The following is a 24,697-nucleotide window of genomic DNA, read 5'->3' on the forward strand; positions in this document are numbered from 1 at the left end:
TGGCGGATTGCAACCAACTGAAAGGTGGTTACACCACCACCTACTGTACTGGAGTGTGAGGCCCCCCATTTCATCTATTTCTCTTATCTAGTCCAGTGTTTCCGCCTACCGTTCTGGAGTGTGAATTCATTACACCAGTAGTTCCCAACCAGGGGTACGCAGACCACTGGGGTTGCCGGGCATATCAACAGGGGTACTTGAGAAGACATGAGTCCATAAGCCTACTGGTAAAATGCACATGTACTCCAGGCAGAGAAAACTTCAGTTGGTGGTAAAGTAACCGAAAAATGTTTGGAACCACTGCCTATGGGTTCGTAGCTTTAACCCCCGCATCACACACACACCAGCTGATTAAAGGACTGCTGAACTCATACATTTTTTTTATCTTGCTTTGTTTGCTCTTTTCTATATTATGTCTATCTCTGAGAAGCTACCCAGGAAATGGCTAAAAATAGCCCATATTAATATATGTAGCCTTAGAAATAAGGTTAATAAAATCTACAACTTGCTAACATCAGATAACATTCATATACTAGCCATTTCTGAGACTCACTTAGATAATTCATTTGATGATACATCAGTAGCAATACAAGGATATAACATCTATAGAAGAGACAGGAATGTTTATGGGGGAGGTGTTGCTGTGTACTGTAGATTGAGTGTTTGTAAAGATGAGGAGAGGTCTGTCTGTAATAAAGAGATGTTCTGCTTCTTTGACACCACACACTCCACAAAGCAAGTCCTGCAGGCTCTAGTTTTATCTTATCTTGATTATTGTCCAGTCATGTGGTGAAGTGCTGCAAAGAAAGCCTTAGTTAAGCTGCAGCTGGCCCAGAAGAGAGAGACACATCTTGCTCTTCGTTGTAATCAGAGGGCTGACATTAATACTACGCATGCCAGTCTCTCTAAGAGTTGAGGAAAGACTGACTGAGTCACTTCTTCTTTTTATAAGAAACAATGTGTTGGAAATTCAACATTTTTTGCATAGTCAACTCTTTTCCCAGTCCCCAGGTCCAGAACAAATTCAAGGAAATGTACAGTATTATACAGAGTCATGAGTGCATGGAACTCCCTTCTATCTTATATAGCGCAAGTGAACAGCAAACCTGCTATCAAAAAACAAATAAAGCAACACCTCATGGCACACCGCCTCTCCCCTATGTGACCTACTTGTTGTGTGTATGTACTGATATTTATGTGTAACTGATATATGCGCGCGCACACACACACACACACACACACACACACACACACACACACACACACACACACACACACACACACACACACACACACACACACACACACACACACACACACAGTCATGTTTTTAAATGTATGTAAATTCTTTGCCACGTTTTCTTTTGTCTCTATTGCCTTTTTTGTTATGTGTCGGACCCCAGGAAAGACTAGCTGTCGCCATGGGGATCCTAATAAATCTAAAAATCTAAATTACACTGACACAAAAAGGAAAGGGACAGAGGACGGGGAAAGGGAAGAAACATTTCTCTACCAACTAACCCTACACCCATTAAAACCTCAACACTATACCAACTAACCCTACACCCATTAAAACCTCAACACTATACCAACTAACCCTACACCCATTAAAACCTCAGCACTATACCAACTAACCCTACACCCATTAAAACCTCAGCACTATACCAACTAACCCTACACCCATTAAAACCTCAACACTATACCAACTAACCCTACACCCATTAAAACCTCACCACTATACTATCTAACCCTACTCCCATTAAAACCTCACCACTATACCAACTAACCCTACACCCATTAAAACCTCAGCACTATACCAACTAACCCTACACCCATTAAAACCTCAGCACTATACCAACTAACCCTACACCCATTAAAACCTCAGCACTATACCAACTAACCCTACACCCATTAAAACCTCAACACTATACCAACTAACCCTACACCCATTAAAACCTCAGCACTATACCAACTAACCCTACACCCATTAAAACCTCCCCACTATACCAACTAACCCTGTACCCATTAAAACCTCAACACTATACCAACTAACCCTACACCCATTAAAACCTCACCACTATACTATCTAACCCTACTCCCATTAAAACCTCACCACTATACCAACTAACCCTACACCCATTAAAACCTCAGCACTATACCAACTAACCCTACACCCATTAAAACCTCCCCACTATACCAACTAACCCTACACCCATTAAAACCTCCCCACTATACCAACTAATCCTACACCCATTAAAACCTCCCCACTATACCAACTAACCCTACACCCATTAAAAACTCCCCACTATACCAACTAATCCTACACCCATTAAAACCTCACCACTATACCAACTAACCCTACAGCCATTAATTAAAACCCCAGCACTATTGCACTACTTGGCCCTATCTGATCCTGGGATGACGGGACACTATTGTTCAACACACCTTGTAACTCTTCTGCAGTAAAATCTCGTACACCCCAGTACTTCTCTGCAGCTGCCACCACAACATGTATTTTCTGTGATTTACATTCCATTTGTGCGGTACAGTTGATAACCATGGCTGCGAAACCAACCTTACTGAAGCACATTATCACTCTCTATTGGCCTCAGCCTAGTCACAGGGAGCATCTTAGGATCCCTTACCCTGGACCCATCTTCCTCTACTACTGTCTTCACTGCCTTCAACACAACCTTTCCCACCGATTCTACACATTCCTTTGTCTCGTGCCATCCTGCACACTTCTCACATCTAGGAATCTTCTTCCTACACGATGGTGCACTTGCTAACCACTGCCAGTCACTTTTTGTTTTGAGTACTCCTTCTAAAGAATACCTGTGTGAAGTTAGCCACAATAAGGATTAGCCACAACAGTGGAATTTGCGGTTCACCTTCAAAATAAAAGTCCCCCATTGAAACGGATCCAAGCGAATCCAAATAGTGGAATAATGCCATATCAGTGCTGCTGAAGTTTGGGAAGGTTTTGTCTGAAAAAGTACAGATAGGATTCCTTAGTTTCTATGTCAGAGAATTTGTCCAATCCCCATTGCGGTGTTTTAAATTCCAAAGAATAGGACATGTTCAATGTAAATGAAAGAAAAGATGTGCCAAGTGTGGAGGGGAACATTATGGTGAATGTTGGTGCATTGTGAAGGTTACGTTTTGTAATTGTGGGTGGGGGTGGGGGCGGGGGGAACATAGTGCAACATTTAGGTAGATGCCAGGTGCAAAGAGAGGCTAGAGAGGCTCAGAGATATAGGATCAGTCATGATGTATCATATGTAGAGGCTGTAAGACTGATTGGGGAAACTACTTTGCAGACTGATGGAGCTTCCATGGCTACTCCTGTACTAATTTTTATTTATTTTTCACCTTTATTTAACTAGGCAAGTCAGTTAAGAACAAATTCTTATTTTCAATGATGGCCTACCGGGGAACAGTGGGTTAACTGCCAGTCTACTGGGGAACAGTGGGTTAACTGCCAGTCTACTGGGGAACAGTGGGTTAACTGTCAGCCTATCGGGGAACAGTGGGTTAATTGTCAGCCTATCAGGGAACAGTGGGTTAACTGCCAGCCTACCCGGGGAACAGTGGGTTAACTGTCAGTCTACCGGGGAACAGTGGGTTAACTGTCAGTCTACCGGGGAACAGTGGGTTAACTGCCAGCCTATCGGGGAACAGTGAGTTAACTGTCAGCCTATCGGGGAACAGTGGGTTAACTGCCAGCCTCCCGGGGAACAGTGGGTTAACTGCCAGGCTACCGGGGAACAGTGGGTTAACTGTCAGCCTACCGGGGAACAGTGGGTTAACTGTCAGTCTACCGGGGAACAGTGGGTTAACTGTCAGCCTACCGGGGAACAGTGGGTTAACTGTCAGTCTACCGGGGAACAGTGGGTTAACTGTCAGCCTACCGGGGAACAGTGGGTTAACTGTCAGTCTACCGGGGAACAGTGGGTTAACTGTCAGTCTACTGGGGAACAGTGGGTTAACTGTCAGTCTTACCGGGGAACAGTGGGTTAACTGTCAGCCTTACCGGGGAACAGTGGGTTAACTGTCAGCCTACCGGGGAACAGTGGGTTAACTGTCAGCCTCCAGGGGAACAGTGGGTTAACTGTCAGCCTTACCGGGGAACAGTGGGTTAACTGTCAGCCTCCAGGGGAACAGTGGGTTAACTGTCAGTCTACTGGGGAACAGTGGGTTAACTGTCAGCCTCCAGGGGAACAGTGGGTTAACTGTCAGCCTCCAGGGGAACAGTGGGTTAACTGTCAGCCTTACCGGGGAACAGTGGGTTAACTGTCAGCCTACCGGGGAACAGTGGGTTAACTGTCAGTCTACTGGGGAACAGTGGGTTAACTGTCAGCCTCCAGGGGAACAGTGGGTTAACTGTCAGCCTACCAGGGGAACAGTGGGTTAACTGTCAGTCTCCAGGGGAACAGTGGGTTAACTGTCAGCCTCCAGGGGAACAGTGGGTTAACTACCAGCCTACCGGGGAACAGTGGGTTAACTGTCAGCCTCCAGTGGAACAGTGGGTTAACTGTCAGCCTCCAGGGGAACAGTGGGTTAACTGTCAGTCTACCGGGGAACAGTGGGTTAACTACCAGCCTACCGGGGAACAGTGGGTTAACTGTCAGCCTACCGGGGAACAGTGGGTTAACTGTCAGCCTACCGGGGAACAGTGGGTTAACTGTCAGTCTACCGGGGAACAGTGGGTTAACTGTCAGTCTACCGGGGAACAGTGGGTTAACTGTCAGTCTTACCGGGGAACAGTGGGTTAACTGTCAGCCTACCGGGGAACAGTGGGTTAACTGTCAGCCTCCAGGGGAACAGTGGGTTAACTGTCAGCCTACCGGGGAACAGTGGGTTAACTGTCAGCCTACCGGGGAACAGTGGGTTAACTGTTAGTCTTACCGGGGAACAGTGGGTTAACTGTCAGTCTACTGGGGAACAGTGGGTTAACTGTCAGTCTTACCGGGGAACAGTGGGTTAACTGTCAGCCTCCAGGGGAACAGTGGGTTAACTGTCAGCCTCCAGGGGAACAGTGGGTTAACTGTCAGTCTTACCGGGGAACAGTGGGTTAACTGTCAGCCTACCGGGGAACAGTGGGTTAACTGTCAGTCCACTGGGGAACAGTGGGTTAACTGTCAGCCTCCAGGGGAACAGTGGGTTAACTACCAGCCTACCGGGGAACAGTGGGTTAACTGTCAGCCTCCAGGGGAACAGTGGGTTAACTGTCAGCCTCCAGGGGAACAGTGGGTTAACTGTCAGTCTACCGGGGAACAGTGGGTTAACTACCAGCCTACCGGGGAACAGTGGGTTAACTGCCAGCCTACCGGGGAACAGTGGGTTAACTGTCAGCCTACCGGGGAACAGTGGGTTAACTGTCAGTCTACCGGGGAACAGTGGGTTAACTGTCAGTCTCCAGGGGAACAGTGGGTTAACTGTCAGTCTCCAGGGGAACAGTGGGTTAACTGTCAGCCTCCAGTGGGTTAACTGTCTTGTTTAGTAGTGCATCTGCTGGTCCTGTTAGGGATTTATCCAGTTTTTTTAAATTCCATTTTCTTAGTAGTACAGAATTAGGCAGACCATGATTGATCGCACACTCCAGCACAGTAGGTTGTGGCATATCATAGAAGAACAAGTTCCATGGCAGAAATCAGCTAAAGACGGGTCGGAACCTGGTGTAAATCAGTGACGCTTCGTGTAACAGTATAACCTTAAACCGTCCCCTCGCCCCGACACGGGCGCGAACCAGGGACCTTCTGCACACATCAACAACTGACACCCACGAAGCATCGTTACCCATCGCTCCACAAAAGCCGCGGCCCTTGCAGAGCAAGGGGCAACACTACTTCTAGGTTTCAGAGCAAGTGACGTAACTGATTGAAACGCTAGTAGCGCGTACCCGCTAACTAGCTAGCCATTTCACATCCGTTACACTCACCCCCCTTTCAACCTCCTCCTTTTCCGCAGCAACCAGTGAGCCGGGTCAACAGCATCAATGTAACAGTATAACTTTAGTACGTCCCCTCGCCCCGACCCGGGCGCGAACCAGAGACCCTCTGCACACATCAACAACAGTCACCCACGAAGCATCGTTACCCATCGCTCCACAAAAGCCGCGGCCCTTGCAGAGCAAGGGGAAACCCTACTTCAGGTCTCAGAGCAAGTGACGTAACTGATTGAAATGCTACTAGCGCGTACCCGCTAACTAGCTAGCCATTTCACATCCGTTACACTCACCCCCCTTTCGACCTCCTCCTTTTCCGCAGCAACCAGTGATCCGGGTCAACAGCATCAATGTAACAGTATAACTTTAAACCGTCCCCTCGCCCCGACACCGGCGCGAACCAGGGACCCTCTGCACACATCAACAACGGTCACCCACGAAGCATCGTTACCCATCGCTCCACAAAGGCCACGGCCCTTGCAGAGCAAGGGGCAACACTACTTCTAGGTTTCAGAGCAAGTGACGTAACTGATTGAAACGCTAGTAGCGCGTACCCGCTAACTAGCTAGCCATTTCACATCCGTTACATTCGCAACACGTCAAACCAATGAAATGCCTTGCTTAGGCGGAGCTCCAAAATTGCTCAGCAGATTTGTGCCATAGGAGCAACAGAGGACTAAACAAAACTACCACGGGTGACAAACCATTTTAGAATGTTTGCCGCACGCTGGTTTTCAAACCATTTTAGAACGTTTGCAGCACGCTGGTTTTCAAACCATTTTAGAACGTTTGCCGCACGCTGGTTTTCACAACATTTTAGAACGTTTGCAGCACGCTGGTTTTCACAACATTTTAGAACGTTTGCAGCACGCTGGTTTTCACAACATTTTAGAACGTTTGCAGCACGCTGGTTTTCACAACATTTTAGAACGTTTGCAGCACGCTGGTTTTCACAACATTTCTTTGTTGTTTCTAAATGAGCTAAAGCTGCAGCAAGAGGGGGAAAATGGTCTACAATGCTGACTATATCAATATTTTAAATGTTGATGTTTCTGAAGTGATATTTGGCTGTAAAGGCTAGCATGAGGGACAAGAAGTAGCTAGCCACAATGAGGTTTGTTTTGAGAAAAGTCAGCTAACATTGTAAGCTACCTAGGTATAACTAATTAGCTAGTTACTAACTAGTTCACTTTCTCTCACGATTATAAAGCCAACAATTTTTTTTAAATAAAAACGGAATATTATTGACCTAAAAAGGTTAGCTGTGTTAGCTCAGTCGCTAACTTATCCAGGGTCAGTGATACTGTACATAGAGCAACCATGTACTGTCTATCTATGGGAAAAACTGCAATCATTTTGCAGGCAACATTGCTAAAATGAATTAAATTAAATGAACCTCAAAATGTTACATGTAATGATCATCTCCTGTAGCCTAATTGTCATCTCCTTATTTTCATAGCCCATCTGTCAATAGCCCACCCAATCTACCTACCCCATATTATTTTTATTTACTTTTCCGCTCTTTTGCACACCAGTATTTCTACTTGCACATCACCATCTGCTCATCTATCACTCCCGTGTTAATTTGCTAAATTGTAATTAATTTGCTACTATGGCCTATTTATTGCCTTACCTCCTCATGCCATTTGCACACACTGTATAAAGACATTCTTTTTTGTCTATTGTGTTATTGACTGTACGCTTGTTTATTCCATGTGTAACTGTGTTGTTGTTTGTGTCGCACTGCTTTGCTTTATCTTGGCCAGGTCGCAGTTGTAAATGAGAACTTGTTCTTAACTAGCTCACCTGGTTAAATAAAGGTGAAATAAAATGTTTTATAAAATACAGTATCTAAATTACAAGGGCTGGATTTGCATTAAACAATTTGATATGTCAACACTTAACAGGCATGTACAAGATCTGGTAAATGGATTGCCTCATATACATTGTTTACTGGTATCATTTTAAATAGAGAACATAGACAGAGTGTACAAAACATTAGGAACACCTCCCTAATATTGAGTTGCACCCACTTTTGCCCTCAGAACAGCCTCAATTTGTCGGTGAATGGACTCTACAAGGTGTCGAAAAGCGTTCCACAGGGATGTTGGCCCATGTTGACTCCAGTGCTTCCCACAGTTGTGTCAAGTTGGCTGGATGTCCTTTGGGTGGTGGACCATGCTTGATACACATGGGAAACTGTTGGGCGTGAAAAACCCAGCAGCGTTGCATTTCAAACCGGTGCGCCTGGCACCTACTACCATACCCCGTTCAAGGGCACTTTGATTTTTTTGTCTTGCCCATTCACCCTCTGAATGGCACACATACACAATCCATGTCTTAATTGTCTCAAGCCTTTAAAATCCTTATTTAACCTGTCTCCTCCCCTTCATCTACACTGATTGAAGTGGATTTAACAAGTGACATCAATAAGGGATCATATCTTTCACCTGGATTCACCTGGTCAGTCTATGTCATGGAAAGAGCAGGTGTTCTTAATGTTTTGTACACTCAGTGTATATCTCAACATACAAACAATGTGTGAGCTTAGCTATTCTCCGCTTCAGGTAACAGATGCCCACAAGGCCAGTAATGCCATCATGTTTTAGGTCTATGGCTGCATTGGCAGTGTATGCCATATGATAAACTGCAAAATGGATTCACATAGCTGATATACTGAGAGAGACAAGCAAATAAAATATCTTACAACTAGACAAAAAGGAAATGTTGATTTGAGAATACAACACAGAAACACAGACACATTACAGACAGAATAACCCCTTCCCCTCTTTATTGCAGGATTGTGATATGTAATCAACATTCACACTAGTTCATTTCTAAAAATAGTTTAACAATTAAAACAGTTTAAACACTTCACTTCAATGAATTAACACTTCATCACTTATTTTCTTTTTTTTACAAATAAGCTAACTGGTATGTAAAGATGAGACATCTTTGTCTAAACAACAATAGATAATTTGAGTAGTAACAAAGTAGGCTATTATTACAAAAGCATACATTTCAGGTGAACAAAAGAAATAGCCCACCCAATCTACCTACCCCATATTATTTTTATTTACTTTTCCGCTCTTTTGCACACCAGTATTTCTACTTGCACATCACCATCTGCTCATCTATCACTCCCGTGTTAATTTGCTAAATTGTAATTAATTTGCTACTATGGCCTATTTATTGCCTTACCTCCTCATGCCATTTGCACACACTGTATAAAGACATTCTTTTTTGTCTATTGTGTTATTGACTGTACGCTTGTTTATTCCATGTGTAACTGTGTTGTTGTTTGTGTCGCACTGCTTTGCTTTATCTTGGCCAGGTCGCAGTTGTAAATGAGAACTTGTTCTTAACTAGCTCACCTATTATTACAAAAGCATACATTTCAGGTGAACAAAAGAAATAGCCCACCCAATCTACCTACCCCATATTATTTTTATTTACTTTTCCGCTCTTTTGCACACCAGTATTTCTACTTGCACATCACCATCTGCTCATCTATCACTCCATAACAGCGGTGGACAACGTTACTCCACTGATCCCTGATCTACTGGGCGAAGAGACTTCTATTCCAGCCCAGCAATAGCACACTTGATTATTAACTCATTAGATTTGATAAGTTGAATCAGGTGTGTTATTGCTGGGCTGAAACAGAACCCTGCACACCCAGCAGACCTGCAGAAGGGTTATCCCGCTCCAATTGTAATAGGTTTATACATTGTGTGTGACGTTTAACTGTATTTTTGTATACATTTGCTAACATAGGTAGGCCTACACATATAACCCATGACGTATACCCTTCAGGGCGGTTTCGCGGACAGAGTTTAATTCAAGTCAGGACGAGGGGTGTCTAATTCTACTTCAATTAATCCAGATTTAAATTTAAAAAATGACTTTCTGAGGACGTTCCTTAACTTCAGATTAATTAGTTCTAGACTAGGGAGTCCCAGACTAAGGTAAGTAAGGACTAACCAGTTCATATTAACGCTGTGCACTTGGTGCTGACCTGAGGATGCTCCCAAAACCAGGGATGGGACACTAATACATAAGCATTGTGTGGAATTGGAGCAAGTCACCTAAACCAAACAATGGACGGAGGTCAAAGAAAACATTCAAAGAATTTCAGTGACTTTTCAGTGAAAAAACAGCAAAGATGTCATCAAGGCAGAGGGGTGGCTACTTTGAAGAATCTAAAATATATTTTGATTTGTTTAACACTGTCACGTTCCTGACCTGTTTTCTTTTGTCTTGTATTTATTTAGTTGGTCAGGGCATGAGTTGGGTGGGTTTGTCTATGTGTGATTTTCTATGTTGGGATTTTGTGTTCGGCCTGGTATGATTCTCAATCAGAGGCAGCTGTCAATCGTTGTCCCTGATTGAGAATCATACTAAGGCAGCCGGGGTTCACGTGTGTGTTTCCGTGTTTGTATTCGTGCCACACGGGACTGTTGTCGGTTGTACTCATTTTTGTTATTTTGTTTCGTGTTTTAATAAATGATCATGAGCACTACCCACTCTGCGTGTTGGTCCGATCCATGCTCCTCCTCGTCTGAGGAGGAGAATGACTATGACGACCGTTACAAACACTTTGTTGGTTATGACATGATTCCATTTGTGTTATTTCATAGTTCTGATGTCTTCACTAATATTCTACAATGTAGAAAAGAGTAAAAATAAAGAAAAACCCTGGAATGAGTACCAGACAGTACCAGTCAACAGTATATGTATATATATATAGCATTGCAGACCTTGTGGACTATTCTGCATACAGTCAGTTCACTTACACCACACAAATCTCCTGTTTCACGATGGAAAGTTCCAGATGCCAAAAACCTCAAGGTGATCAGTAGGGAAGGGCCTTCCCCGAAGATGTCAGATGAAAGCCTTGGCTCAAGCAAACAAATATCAGCTGCATTTTCTTTGTACATATGGAAATGGTCACGGAAATTGATTTCAGCAAAATCTTTCAGTGGGTTGCGCCTGTCTATAACCGCCCTTCTGCCTGACCTTGGTGGTGCTCTTTGATCGTCATTGAAATAGTTCAGGTCAACCATTTTCCTCCATTGTCAAGGTCAACCTGGGGACCTATATCTATTAATCTGAAGTTAAACCTGACTCAGGACAGGTTTAATTTAATCCTTCACTAAGATGTAAATGAACTCGTCCTGAAATCTGACTTTTTAAATCTAGACTAAGGGAAAATCTGAGAGTCTATTTTAAACCATGTCTGAGTAATGCAATTTCAATTAGTCCAGTTTAAAAGTGCAATTTAGTCTAGGATTAGGCTTAATCTGTGTCCGCGAATCTGCCCCTTAGTCTCTTGGGACATTCATTAGGATGTCAATCTTCATCTGCAAACAGACTTTCACAGCTTTCCATGAGGACAGAAAACATCACAAAGAAACAGGATTCATTATACTGAAAGTAGACAGCACTGAATATTATGTTGATATTATCTCTCTGACCTGGGATTTTACTGTTTATCATCAAATTAATAAATTATTGTATTTATAAATTATGTAACATCATTCCAACATTGTTTAACTTTATGTAGTCCAAATATGGCATTATTCCAATATTTGTATCGTTTAGATCCGTTTTAATGTGGGACCCTGTTTACCCACCACTGTGAGGCCACCCACGACTCCAATCCATCATCAAATTAGCTGGCGATAGGACAGTAGTAGGACGGATCACCAACGGCGGTGAGACAGCCTACAAGGAGCTCAGAGAACATGCAGTGTGGTGTCAGGACAACAACCTCTCCCTCAACGTCAGCAAGACCAAGGAGCTGACCGTGGAGTACAGGAAAAGAGAGGGGGAACGCCCCCATCCACGTCGACGGGGCTGCAGTGGAGAGGGTCAAGAACTTCCAAGTTCCTTGGTGTCCACATCACTGATGTTAATGGGTGTCGGCCCCCAGTTTGAACTATCGTGGCTGGCTTGACACAGGTGCAAATAATACTTCTCTGAACGAGATGTACAACTGCAACGCATGCCCAGACTCCACCATCGATTGACTGGAAAATAAGATTAGATTTAAACTAGCTAATTTACTCAAGAGTAATAACAAAGTGTCCTAATTTGAAGAGAATATCGATTACAACAACAGTCTGTTTTTTTTTTTTAAACAGAGGACTCTGTCCCTGCCGACGCTAAACGTCAATAATGACCCATCGAGATTAATTTGGATTATGCCAGAGCGATATCAAACACAAAACTACTGGTAAACAGAAAAACGATGGGCTTTTAATCACATGATGATACTGACGCAATACAGTTAAACAAATTACGTATTCAGGTATGAATGTGGACACTTTTTCTGGTCAATGATTTATCCTTGATACATTTTTATATATTTGTTTTACAGTTCAGTTACCTATTAAGGCCAAATACATGGATAGTGGGACCTACCCCTTTATTCCACTAGATGGCAGAAGATTCGTACATTTAATTGACAGTATGAGTAATGTTGACATGCTGGAAAGGAACGAGTTCTCAATTGTGAGTGTTGAAATAAATGGCCATGTCAAATAATAAGATCCCAATTATACTGGATTATTCATGATCAAGGCCCATACCACCCACACACTAATAATACATATTTACATAGCCTAGGGCCTGAGGCCTAAGTGTGAGCCAGTCCACTATAATACAAAAAAAGGCATACATTTGTAACACAAAGCATACATTTCCATACAACATGACCAATGCAGCACACAATCATTAAAAATATTGTTTTAACTATTTTCAAGGTGTGTCTGTCTGCAATTAATTGTATTGTTGTTTGGTTGATTCATGTTGTATCATTTTGGTTGAAAATACAGGCTAATTGAGGAGGTGTTTGAGTGAAAGAAATGTACAATATTTTGATTGGATTGCCTCCCCTTGATCAACGCCCAGGGCCCAGTTTGGGAAACCTTGCCCTAGGCTGTGTCTACACAGTCAGCCTAATTCAGATTTTTTTTTTAATTCCACTAATTGGTCTTTTGACAAATCACATTAGATATTTTCACATCAGATATTTTTCAGATCTGATCTTATTGGTCAAAAGTCAAATTACTCAACAAAAAAATATCAGAATTGGGCCGCCTGTGTAAACGCAGCCCATGATTCGAATCAGCCAATTGTCAGCGGGCTCACCTGATTGCAGATCTGAGACGTGTTGTGCTGCAATAAGAGGTCATTTGGAACGCGCCTGGAGAAGAACACTCACGCGTGTTGGGATTCGCGTGTTTATATCCGATCACGTTGCTTTTACCTGGCTCTCGCCTATCGTTGACCGAAGCTGCAGAAATGACCATCAAGAAAAGTAAAACCGTCGAGTTTGAAAGCCGTGCTGGGGATTTAACGGCGTTGTATTGTATGAGTGATTGGATGATTGCAGTGGTTCTCGCTATGATTGCCATGATGTCTGTATGGGCTGCACTGATCATATATAGATCTATACAGACACTGAAAGGTCCGAGAAGAAAGGTTGAAGATGAAACTGGAAAGGAGACTACAAACGAAGAAGCAGCCCTCTCTTGTGTCGAGTCAACAGGTAAATCAGCGTTTTATTTATGTCCCCATTGTCACTGATCGGTTATGATTTGAATTAAGACAAATAAGCAACCATTCGTGTAGTAAGATTATTATCTTGCTCGTTATGTTTTGCGGTAGGTTCTTTGAAAGACCCTCCATGATGCTAGATTCCTGCTACAGCCATGCCTACAAACACACGTGTGCGCAGGTCTCCTTGAACTGAGTGCGCATGAGACTGCAATAAAGGGTTGGTTCACCCAAATTACATATGGGTTACTTTTTAGTCTTATTTTATTTAACCAGGCAAGTCAGTTAAACAAATTCTTATTCACAATGACGGCCTAGGAACAGTGGGTTAACTGCCTTGTTCAGGGGCAGAACGACAGATTTTTACCTTGTCAGCCCGGGGGATTTGATCTAGCAACCTTTCGGTTACTAGGCCAACGATTTAACCAATAGGCTACCTTGTAAGGAGTCCATGGACACGATGTGATAGCAATCCATGCTTTGGTTCAGTGTCCCTGGCACTTTTAGCATTTGTGGCATAAATCCCATTCATGTTGTGTTGGTTATTAGTATTTTTCGCATCATTTACAAATCATCTATAAGTGACTTTGAGCTTCAATCAATTTCAGTTACTCTTGTATGATGGACTGGACATGTGGGGAAAAATGCTAATGGTCATATAACTTGAATGGGCTTTGTGCCACATGTGATTGTTAGGTGTATGTGTGCTAATAAAATTCTCTACAAATGCTACAATGTTAGCATGTGGAAACGGTGTCCGGGAAACTTAACCAAAGCGTTTAGTAATGTCATACCCTGTCCATTGACCCTTTACAGGGTAAGTAAACCAATGTGTAATCTGGGTGAACTTTACCTTTTTGGAGTAAAACATATCAAATCTTGTACCCCATCAGAATAAAAAAATATAAACTTCGCTGTGTCGAAGCCTGCCAGCAGCCTACCTACCAAAGGTTGTACCATGTCCATTACAATGTATAAACGCATCTCTACCAAACTTTTCAATAGTTATCCGTATTACCGGAAATTAATTATATTCTTAACTATTTCTATAGTGTGTTTGCGGCTGCCACAAATACAACTGCGACAGAACATTAGCTATCTACACTGACAGCTCTCTGGTGCCCTGTTTGTTGACGTTTTTCCAACCCACATGGAAATCACCAAGATGTTCTTTCACGCCCCAATTGTTGACTATGTATTAGTAGCCTGCTTCATTCTTCGGAGGTGGAAGCTGAACAAAGTTTCCAGTTTTCACAACTGCCACTAGTTTGGTAAAACATTTGCAACAAAGACATGGTAAAGTAAAAAAAAATAGTGAGTTAATTTACTGAGTTAATGTTAATATAATGATTCCATATAATTGAATTCATTAGGCCTTAATCTATGAATTTCACATGACTGGCAGAGGTGCAGCCATGGGTCGGCCTGGGAGGGCATTAGCCCACCCAATGTGGAGCCAGGCCCAGCCAATCAGAATGAGTTGTCCCCCACAAGGGCTTTATTACGGACATAAATACTTCTGTTTCATCAGCTGTCCAGGTGGTCTCAGGCGATCCCGCAGAAGCTGGATGTGGAGGTTGTTTCACGTGGTTGAGGCCGGTTGGACCTAATGCCAAATTCTCAAAAATATTGGAGGCAGATTATGATGGGGAAGTGTACATTAAATTCTCTAACAGCTCTGGTTGACATTCCTGCAGTCAGTATGCCAATTGCACGCTCCCTCAACTTAAGATGGCTGTGGCGTGACACAACTGCACATTTTAGTGGCTTTTTATTGTCCCCCAGCACAAGGTGCACCTGTGTAATGATAATGCTGTTTAATCAGCGTCTTTATGCCACACCTGTCGGGTGGATGGATTTATCTTGGCAACTGAGAAATGCCCACTAACATGGATGTAAAAACATTTGTGGACATTTGAGTTGCTTTATGTGCATATGTGAAAATTCTGGGATTTTATTTCCTGCACATGTGAACAACACTTTACATGTGTTAATTTTTGTTTAGTGTGTATACAAACGTGTTTCATGCTGAAACCCTGACATCTAACACATGGTATTCACTAAGTTGATTCATATTTGAGAATGTTTTCCAGCTTTGTCATTTTATATTTCTAAATCATCTTATATAAAATAATCACATTCTACATGTGTTAACCAGTGGTCCAGAGAATGAAGACAACTGATAATCTGAAGTTCACAGTTAACTATGTTGTGATAAAATACAAAAACGTGAGAACAAATTCTGGAAATTTACTGTTGAATTTCAAAAGTAACCAGTAATATACCCTTCCTATGCACCGCTAATGAGGTTAGATATTTTATGTGGGCGGCAGGTAGTCTAGTGGTTAGAGCGTTGAACTAGTAACCGAAAGGTTGCAAGATCGAATCCCCGAGCTGACAAGGTAAAAATCTGTCCTCCTGCCCCTGAACAAGGCCGTCATTGAAAATAAGAATTTGTTCTTAACCTACTTGCCTAGTTAAATAAAATGTAGCCTGTACTTTATTTTAAATATTTGGCAAACTGACCAGGGCACGGATTCCCGACAGCATCTTTAAGGGAAAGTTCATCGTTAGACTGTTTGTAGGCGCATCGTTAAATCTCCACGCTGTTTCCCCAAACCATCGTTAATAAAGTTTCTCGGACCACTTGTGAACAGCTAATTGAGTAGTTCCTTTTTTTGGCCTTCTGCGTCGCTTTACACACACCAGCTAAACAGTCAAGATGTTTCTGTCTCTGACTGCAGATAACTTTGTTCTGAAGTTAACTACAAATAAAAAGTCGCCAGTGTCTGCAATTGTTAAAAATATGCTTCAAATTAAAAACCAATATGACTGGATGAAGATGAATACATTATAGACTACAGTCTAATTGAAATCAATTTGATCATTCAATTGGGGGAATAAAAATTTGAATTCATTCACACTTTACAGCACCCCTTTCTTGATTTGAACAAAACCATCCATCCATATTAATAAAAATCACTGTGTACTTATTGGACCTGAATACCAAAACGTTAGATCTTTGAGCACCTGTATGGTTGGGTATACAACATAGAGATGAGACATGTCTTCATCAATGGGAAACCTAATCGGCTGAGTGTTGCGGGTGGTTCTGGTGGCTGGCGAACGAAACAACCCTGAATTAGTGTCTGCCTACACTGTAAATAGTTTTTCCTGCCAACAAATGCATATCTATAATCTCAACACTATCGGTTTTCAAATGTTTATTTGAAAGCAAAGGGACAAGTCTGACTCAAACTTTTGTCTGAACCACATTGCATTCCTGGGTAAATCCATATGAATTCAATCACTTTGACTCCCTTTTGATTTAAACAACTTTCCGTATGTGGAAGTGGTCAGTGACTCGTGGAGTATGCGAAACGTTAGGTCAACTGAGCCGTTTTTTATCCCGTGACTGTTTGGGCGTTCAGGTCCAAAGTCACTTCCTGAGCACTTCTAAAATGGGCAAATATGTATAGAAGGTTTTGTTAAGTCAAAAGGGGTGCTGTCTAACAGTAATTTGAATTAAAATAGATTTACCCTTTTGCTGTGTCAATGGTGCTAGATTACGTTGTAGACCACGCACCACAGGAGATGTCATTCCACTGCCTAACACAGCAGGATTGTGGTGTGGTTTGGACCAAAGTTGGATTCCAACGTTTATTTGACAGCGACGGACACGTTTTACCTGACGACTGGCAAGTAGTGTTCCTAGAGATTATATATAAACTTGCATTTGTTGACTTTTTTTTGTTTGTGAAGTGGAAACTACGGTGTAGGCTTCTGTTTAGCCACCAGAATGACCCGCAACTAAACTCGGCAACAAAAAAACATCCTCTTACTGTCAACTGCGTTTTATTTTCAGGAAACTTAACATGTGTAAATATTGGTATGAACATAAGATTCCACAACTGAGACACAAACTGAACAAGTTCCACAGACATGTGACTAACAGAAATTGAATAATGTGTCCCTGAACAAAGGGGGGGTCAAATTCAAAAGTAAATCAGTATCTGGTGTGGCCACCAGCTGCATTAACTAATGCAGTGCATCTCCTCATAGACTGCACCAGATTTGTCAGTTATTGTTGTGAGATGGTACCCCACTCTTCCACCAAGGCACCTGCAAGTTCTCACCCTCCGATCCAACAGGTCCGAGACGTGCTCAATGGGATTGAGATCCGTGCTCTTCGCTGGCCATGGCAGAACACTGACATTCCTGTCTTGCAGGAAATCACGCACAGAACGAGCAGTATGGCTGGTGGCATTGTCATGCCAGGATGAGCCTCCAGGAAGGGTACCACATGAGGGAGGAGGATGTCTTCCCTGTAACGCACAGCGTTGAAATTACCTGTAATGACAAGCTCAGTCCGATATGTTGTGACACACCGCCCCAGACCATGACGGACCATCCACCTCCAAATCGATCCCGCTCCAGAGTACAGGCCTCGGTGTAATGCTCATTCCTTCGACGATAAACGCGAATCCGATCATCACCCTGTTGAGACAAAACTGCGACTCGTCAGTGAAGAGCACTTTTTGCCAGTCCTGTGTGGTCCAGCAACGGTGGGTTTGTGCCCATAGGTGAAGTTGTTGCCGGTGATGTCTGGTGAGGACCTGCCTTACAACAGGCCTACAAGCCCTCAGTCCAGTCTCTCTCAGCCTACTGCGTACAGTCTGAGCACTGATGGAGGGATTGTGCGTTCCTGGTGTAACTCGGGCAGTTGTTGCCATCCTGTACCTGTCCTGCAGGTGTGATGTTAGGATGTACCGATCCTGTGCAGATGTTACACGTGGTCTGCCACTGTGAGGACGATCAGCTGTCTGTCCTGTCTCCCTGTAGCACTGTCTTAGGCGTCTCTCAGTACGGACATTGCAATTGATTGCCCTGGCCACATCTGCCGTCCTCATGCCTCCTTGCAGCTTGTCTAAGGCACGTTCACGCAGATGAGCAGGGACCCTGTGGATCTTTCTTTTAGTGTTTTTTAGTCAGTAGAAAGGCCTCTTTAGTGTCCTACGTTTTCATAACTGTGACCTTAATTGCCTAGCGTCTGTAAGCTGTTAGTGTCTTGACGACCGTTCCACAGGTGCATGTTCATTAATTGTTTATGGTTCATTGAACAAGCATGGGAAACAGTGTTTAAACTCTTTACAATGAAGATTTGGATTTTTACGAATTGTCTTTACAAGACAGGGTCCTGAAAAAGGGGGTTTCTTTTTTGCTGATTTGAGGATTTTCCCGTTCTACTAGAATAGATCCTATTTTAGGTCCCAGCATGCTCCAAACCAGTCTAATTGGAATGAATGGCAGTTGAGGCGTAGTCAGGACAGAAATCTGGCCCGTGTAGCCAGTTTCATTGCTGGCTTTCTTAATAGCATTATAATGGGGGACTAATTCAGACCTGGGACACCAGTTAGAATAGAAAACCAAGTGGGACTGTGTCCCTCCAGACTTTGATTTTTGAATACCCCTGGACAGGTGCTATAAGAAACAAAGTAAGGCATGTTATATATCAGAAGTGTAATAGAATTGTCAGCCTGAAATATTGTATTTTTATCATTATAGTTTGTTTTATTCCACTTCTGCAGTATAATATATTGGAGGCAATCTCTCAGAATAGATCCTAGATCTCAGAACGTAAACGTCTCTTGGAAGCTGAGTTTTTACACTGAAGTATAAATTCAACATGTAAAGTGTTGGTCCCATGTTTCATGAGCTGAAGTGTGTGTGTGTGTGTGTGTATATATATATATGATTTTCCGTATGCACAGAGCTTAATTCAATTTTGCGCACATTTGTTCACATCCATGTTAGTGATCATTTCTCCTTTGCCAAGATAATCCATCCAGCTGACAGGTGTGGCATATCAACAAGTCATTACATGATCATTACACACGTTCACCTTGTGTTGGGGACAAAAGGCCACTCTGAAATGCCACATGTCTCAAGATTTGAGTGAGCGTGCGGTTGGCATGCTAACTGCAGGAATGTCCACCAGGGCTGTTGCTAGAACTTAATGTTAATTTCTCTACCTTAAGCCTCCAACGTCATTTTAGAGAATTTGGCAGTACTTTCAACTGGTGTCGTGTGGTTTGACAACGTTGTGAACAGTGCCCCGTGCTGGGGTTATGGTATGGGCAGGCATAAGCTATGGACAACCAACACAATTCAATTTTTTCGAATGCAATTTTGAATGCAGAGATACTGTGACGAGAGCCTGAGGCCCGTTGTCATGCCATTCATCCACTGCTGTCATGTTTCAGCATGATAACGCACGGCCCCATGTCGCAAGGATCTATACACAATTCCTGGAAGCTAACAATATCCTAGTTCTTCCATGGCCTGCATACTCATTGAGCATGTTTGGGATGCTCTGGATGAACATTTACGACCGCGTGTTCCAATTACCGCTAATATCCCACAACTTTGCACAGTCATTGAGGAGTGGGACAACATTCCACATGCCACAATCAACAGCCTGATCCACTCTGTGAAGAATGTCTCCCTGCATGCGGGTTATACCAGATAATGACTAGTTTTCTGATCCACGCCCCTACCTTTAAAAAAAATAAAAGGCATCTGACCAACGGATGCATATCTGTATTCCCAGGCATGTGAACTTTGTAGATTAGGGCCTAATGCATTTATTTGACTTGATTTCCTTATGAACTAACTCATTCAAATCTTAAATTGTTTATTTGTTCAGTATAGATACAATATCAGTACTTGTTGCGTTTACAACTTGTCTAAGTCTTATCATCCAACTGATTTTCAACCACTGTGACTGGCTTGACTGCTTTGTTTGAATGGAATGTTACTTTTTAAAATGATCATTCCTCACTGGTTGGTTAGCTTACACGGTGCACATAATCTTCAACTTCGTTGTTCGACGTGATCTTATCACATCACTGGTTGACCAACTCCCTTACCAAAATGGCTGACCTAAAAAAATAAAATGAAAAACATTTAAATACTGTTCTGAAGGTTCATGTCATTATAGTATTCCTAATTCGATGGGTGTTTTTAGAATGTGAGGATGTAGACTGATCACTCATTTTGCATCTGCTTCTATTCTAGAGGAGACTGAGGTGGTTCCAGAGGCACTGGAGAGCTGGGATGGAGAGGGATGGACGAGGGAGCCCATGGTACGGATTCCGACAATCGATGAGGATGTAGAACCCATTGAGGGTATCACAACCAATGAGGATCTACTGACCATTAGACGGCGAAGAACGACCAAGAAGAGTGACGGTCCTTATGCTGACTTTCACCTCTGCTCTCCACCTGAAGAGCACAGAGGCTTATGTCATCATTATGAAGGCCTATGTCAGGTCTGTGGAGGCTTGTGTCAGGATGACACACTGTCTCGGACTGACAATACCCTGGATCAGGAGGAACAGGCTACCAGTCACCAGTCCCTCAGTGACATAAACATTCGATCTGGTCAGACGAAGGCTACAGACGTGTATAACCCGGAAGAGGAGGGTTTGAAGGAAGTTGAACTGAGGAGTGATTGTCAGCGTACTGAGGAGTCTGTGGCTAGCCATCCACTTACCGTTGCCAACGAGCCTCAGGAAGCTCCAGAAGTCAATGAAACTCTCCCTGACACGTTGACTGACTCTGGTCTACAAGAACCTGACCATGTGTGTTATACGGGGCTTGACATGATATTGACTGACTCGGACGTTAACAAATCTCTGGCTGGCTGTGTGCGCGAGGAGGCAGTAGGTTGTCCAGATGATGGAGACAGCCACGTTGCTTTTGCCAACACCCAGTTAAGCCCAGAAAATGTGACATTGCGCGACACAGACCTTCAAGAACCTGACCAGCTGTCTGTTACGGAGATCCAGGAAGTAAAATGCCCAGGTGCTGTCATGATGACCAGCCATGTGGAGGTGGTCTATGAGAAGACTAGAACCATGGAGGATGACATGGAAGCGATGGTTGAGGATCTCTACAGTCACTTCCCGCAAGTGGATGATCGTTCAGCAGGTTTCGAATATTGTGACGTGGCAAATGCATGGGTGGGGAACAGAGACCATCTTGATGACCGTGGAAACGGTCGACAACCGGCTCAAAGCTGGAATACAACAGGGATTGACCCTACAGAGAGGATGACGAGCAACCCTCAGGAACTGTTTGACCAACAGCCAGACAGTCTCTGCACTGATCCCAACAAAGACGGTGTTCTTCATGACAACTCGATGAAAGGGTTAAGCAGGGAGCCGGCGGAAGCACGACACACCCATGTGATTTCTGAGCGGGAGGGGGTTAAGAGCATGGACACACGGGTAGAGAGCAGTTGTCAGGAAGTTGAAATAAACATCATGGAAGCCACTATGGACTACAATGAATGGATGACTGTAAGTGTCACAGATGCAGAGGGTAACGCTGACACTCCCTGGGTGAGGATAAGCCACTCGTCCGACTGCTCTGCTGAGGCGGAGCATCATCCCACAGAAACGCAGCACAATGCAGACGATTCAACAATGACTGAAACGCCCACATCAAAGGTCAAAGAAACTGAAACCACACCTGTATCACTAGATGGAGACCTGCAGGAGAATAAAATGGCAGCTGTGCTTCCTAACGAACCCCATGCAGTACAGGTGAGGTTCTGTATCCACTACAACACCCTGTCACCCCGGCAGGAACTGGCTGTGACTGGGAACCAACCGGCGCTGGGGAGCTGGAAGGGTTTTGTTCCGCTGGAGAGGGGCCAGGACGGGTTCTGGGCCAGCTGGGTCGCCCTCCCTGCAGAGAAACTGGTGGAGTGGAAGTTCGTGCTGGTGGAGAATGGCGAAATCCAACGCTGGGAGGAGAGTGAGAATAGACACCTGGAAACGGGTCATGGTGGTGGAGCGGTGAACCTCAACAGATGGTGGGGCTTCCTCTGAGTGAGCAACCAGTGAGAGGAGGAGTGAAGGGCACTAGTGGTCGTTCTCTTTAGTAGCGTTCTAAGATGTAGTAATCTATTCTAAATGGTAATCTATTCTAAATGGTGTTAGCAGTGTGGCTCTCGCAGAGGAAGAGGACTGACTGGTGCAAGGGGTCGATCATAGAGGACTTGGCTGCGGCCCAATTTTTCTTACCCTGTGCACTAATTCACACTTTTTTTGCATTTTAAAAAGCAGTTTCCAACATCTTACCCTGATCTGTTTCTTTTTTACATGGAAGTAATTGAGTGTACACTTTGGGTAAAGGGGTGTTAAATCCCAGTATCTAACCAGGGCTCTGGTCCTTTATATACTGCATTACAGCAACCCAACTATTAATCAAGTTGCACGTCTTAAGTGAGTGACGTAATGCAAAGGTAGAGTTGGATGAATGTCAATTTAGTATGGTGCTTGGATATTGTCCAATGGGGGATGATGATTCGGTACTTTCAATAGAGCAGCTCTGCACTACTTTGGGCTTCTATACCAGCATTATTTGTGCTGTGGCAGTATAGCAATAATCACAGCAATAAGTGTTATCCAGGTATTTTACATGTTTTACTGCAGTTACTCAGACTGTCTTCTGTGATTGTGAAATGGGCTGTTTATATTCACCAGAAATAGAAGTGCACTCGTAACCAACTGATATAGGTCAGTGAATTGTTATTATGCAGATACTGTGATGCTGGTATTTTTAAATGTCATATCTACATCAGATCTTAGCTTCTTGAATTATATTTTGTATCTATTATCCACACCAAGTCCCTAAACCGTTTTGATAATACATTTATCAATGTTCATAAATGTTTTGACATGTTAATTCACTTTGGTTTGGTTTACTTAGATTTTATTTTATCACAATTGATGGTGTCTTGGTTCTAATCTATTTTTAATAATAAAAATGTCTTATGATTGCAATGTGGTTAATGTCCTACTGTTAAATATTTAGCTGTAGTAGAGTTCTGTCCTCTTACCCAATAAACAAACATATGTTCCTGGAATGCAGTACTTCCTAGACTCTCATTCTTAATGTAGGCCTCCCACAGTATTTCCAGACTCATCCCAAAGCCTGTTACAATGGCTTTGGTATGAGGCCATTATAAACTGGGTGGTTTGAGTCCTGGATGTTATTGGCTGAGGTGGCTTTTCAGCTGTGTATGTCAGACCATATACCTAGAGTATGATGCAAAAATACTTTGGTAAGTTCATAGTAGCAATTAGGGACTTGGGGGGTGGGTTAATATATATTGGCCAACATACCACATCCCCTTGGGCTGTATTGCCTAATTATATACTGTTTTATGTGTGTGTATATATGATCAAAAGTATGTGGACACCTTGTCGACTGTCTCCATTCAAAATCCTGCGCATTGATATGGTGTTGCCCCCCCCCCCCCCCCCCCTGCTTTGCTGTTATAACAGCCTCCACTCTTCTGGCAGGGCTTTCCACTAGATGTTGGAACATTGCTGTGACTTGTTTCCATACAAGCACATTAGTGAGGTCGGGCACAGATGTTGGCCAATTTGGGCCTGGCTCGCAGTCTACGTTCCAAATCATCCCAAAGGTGTTCAATGGGGTTAAGGTCAGGGCAGGCCAATCAAGTTCTTCCACACCGATCTCGACAAACCATTTCTGTATGGACCTTTGTGCACGAGGGCAATGTCATGCAGAAACAGGAAAGGGCCTTCCCCAAACTGTTGGAAGCTGTTATGGGATTTTTATGAATGACTAAATGATGTCTACATTTAACATAGGCTATAATTCTGTTAGTTATAATTCTGTCTGAAGAATGTTTGTCCATAAAGACAGTTAGCAGGCAAGGAACTGTGGCAGACAACTTGTGAAACTAACAGGGAAGGAAGTCTCCCCACCCAGGGAGGGGAGAAACCTTGGGCTTGTAGTAGATTGTATAACAGGTGGCAGGCTATGTATGAAAAGGAGAACTTGTGAACTATATTGTCATTGTATTAGAGGGACAGTTATGACAATGTGAGGTATATAAACCAATGTACAGGAAATGATACGCAGAGTGCTCTCGTAAATAAACTTTCTATCGTAGCTGGGCCTCCGTCTTCATTTCAACCAGTTTCTTACAAATTCTGGGTTTCAGGCTGAGTAATTAATTCAATTGGGTATTATGAACACGGAGAACAAAATTCTCGCTGACGCATTAGGTTTTCCCTTCACTGGAACTAAGAGGCCTAGCCCGACCCATGAAAAACAGCCCCAGACCATTATTCCTCTTCCTCT

General features: G+C 43.3%; 1 protein-coding gene across 1 annotated transcript; it reads left to right on the top strand.

Annotated features, from left to right (window-relative positions):
• The first annotated feature begins 13,123 nt into the window (after positions 1 to 13,123).
• On the top strand, positions 13,124 to 23,447 carry stbd1 (starch binding domain 1). Its single transcript, XM_038989548.1, has 2 exons — positions 13,124 to 13,502; positions 20,588 to 23,447. Exons 1-2 carry the CDS (start codon positions 13,256 to 13,258, stop codon positions 22,405 to 22,407), a joined length of 2,067 nt encoding a protein of 688 aa, XP_038845476.1. The 5' UTR covers positions 13,124 to 13,255; the 3' UTR covers positions 22,408 to 23,447.
• The last annotated feature ends 1,250 nt before the right edge of the window (positions 23,448 to 24,697 follow it).

This window comes from Salvelinus namaycush, chromosome 3 (genome assembly GCF_016432855.1).
Source record: "Salvelinus namaycush isolate Seneca chromosome 3, SaNama_1.0, whole genome shotgun sequence".
Classification (NCBI taxonomy): domain Eukaryota; kingdom Metazoa; phylum Chordata; class Actinopteri; order Salmoniformes; family Salmonidae; genus Salvelinus; species Salvelinus namaycush.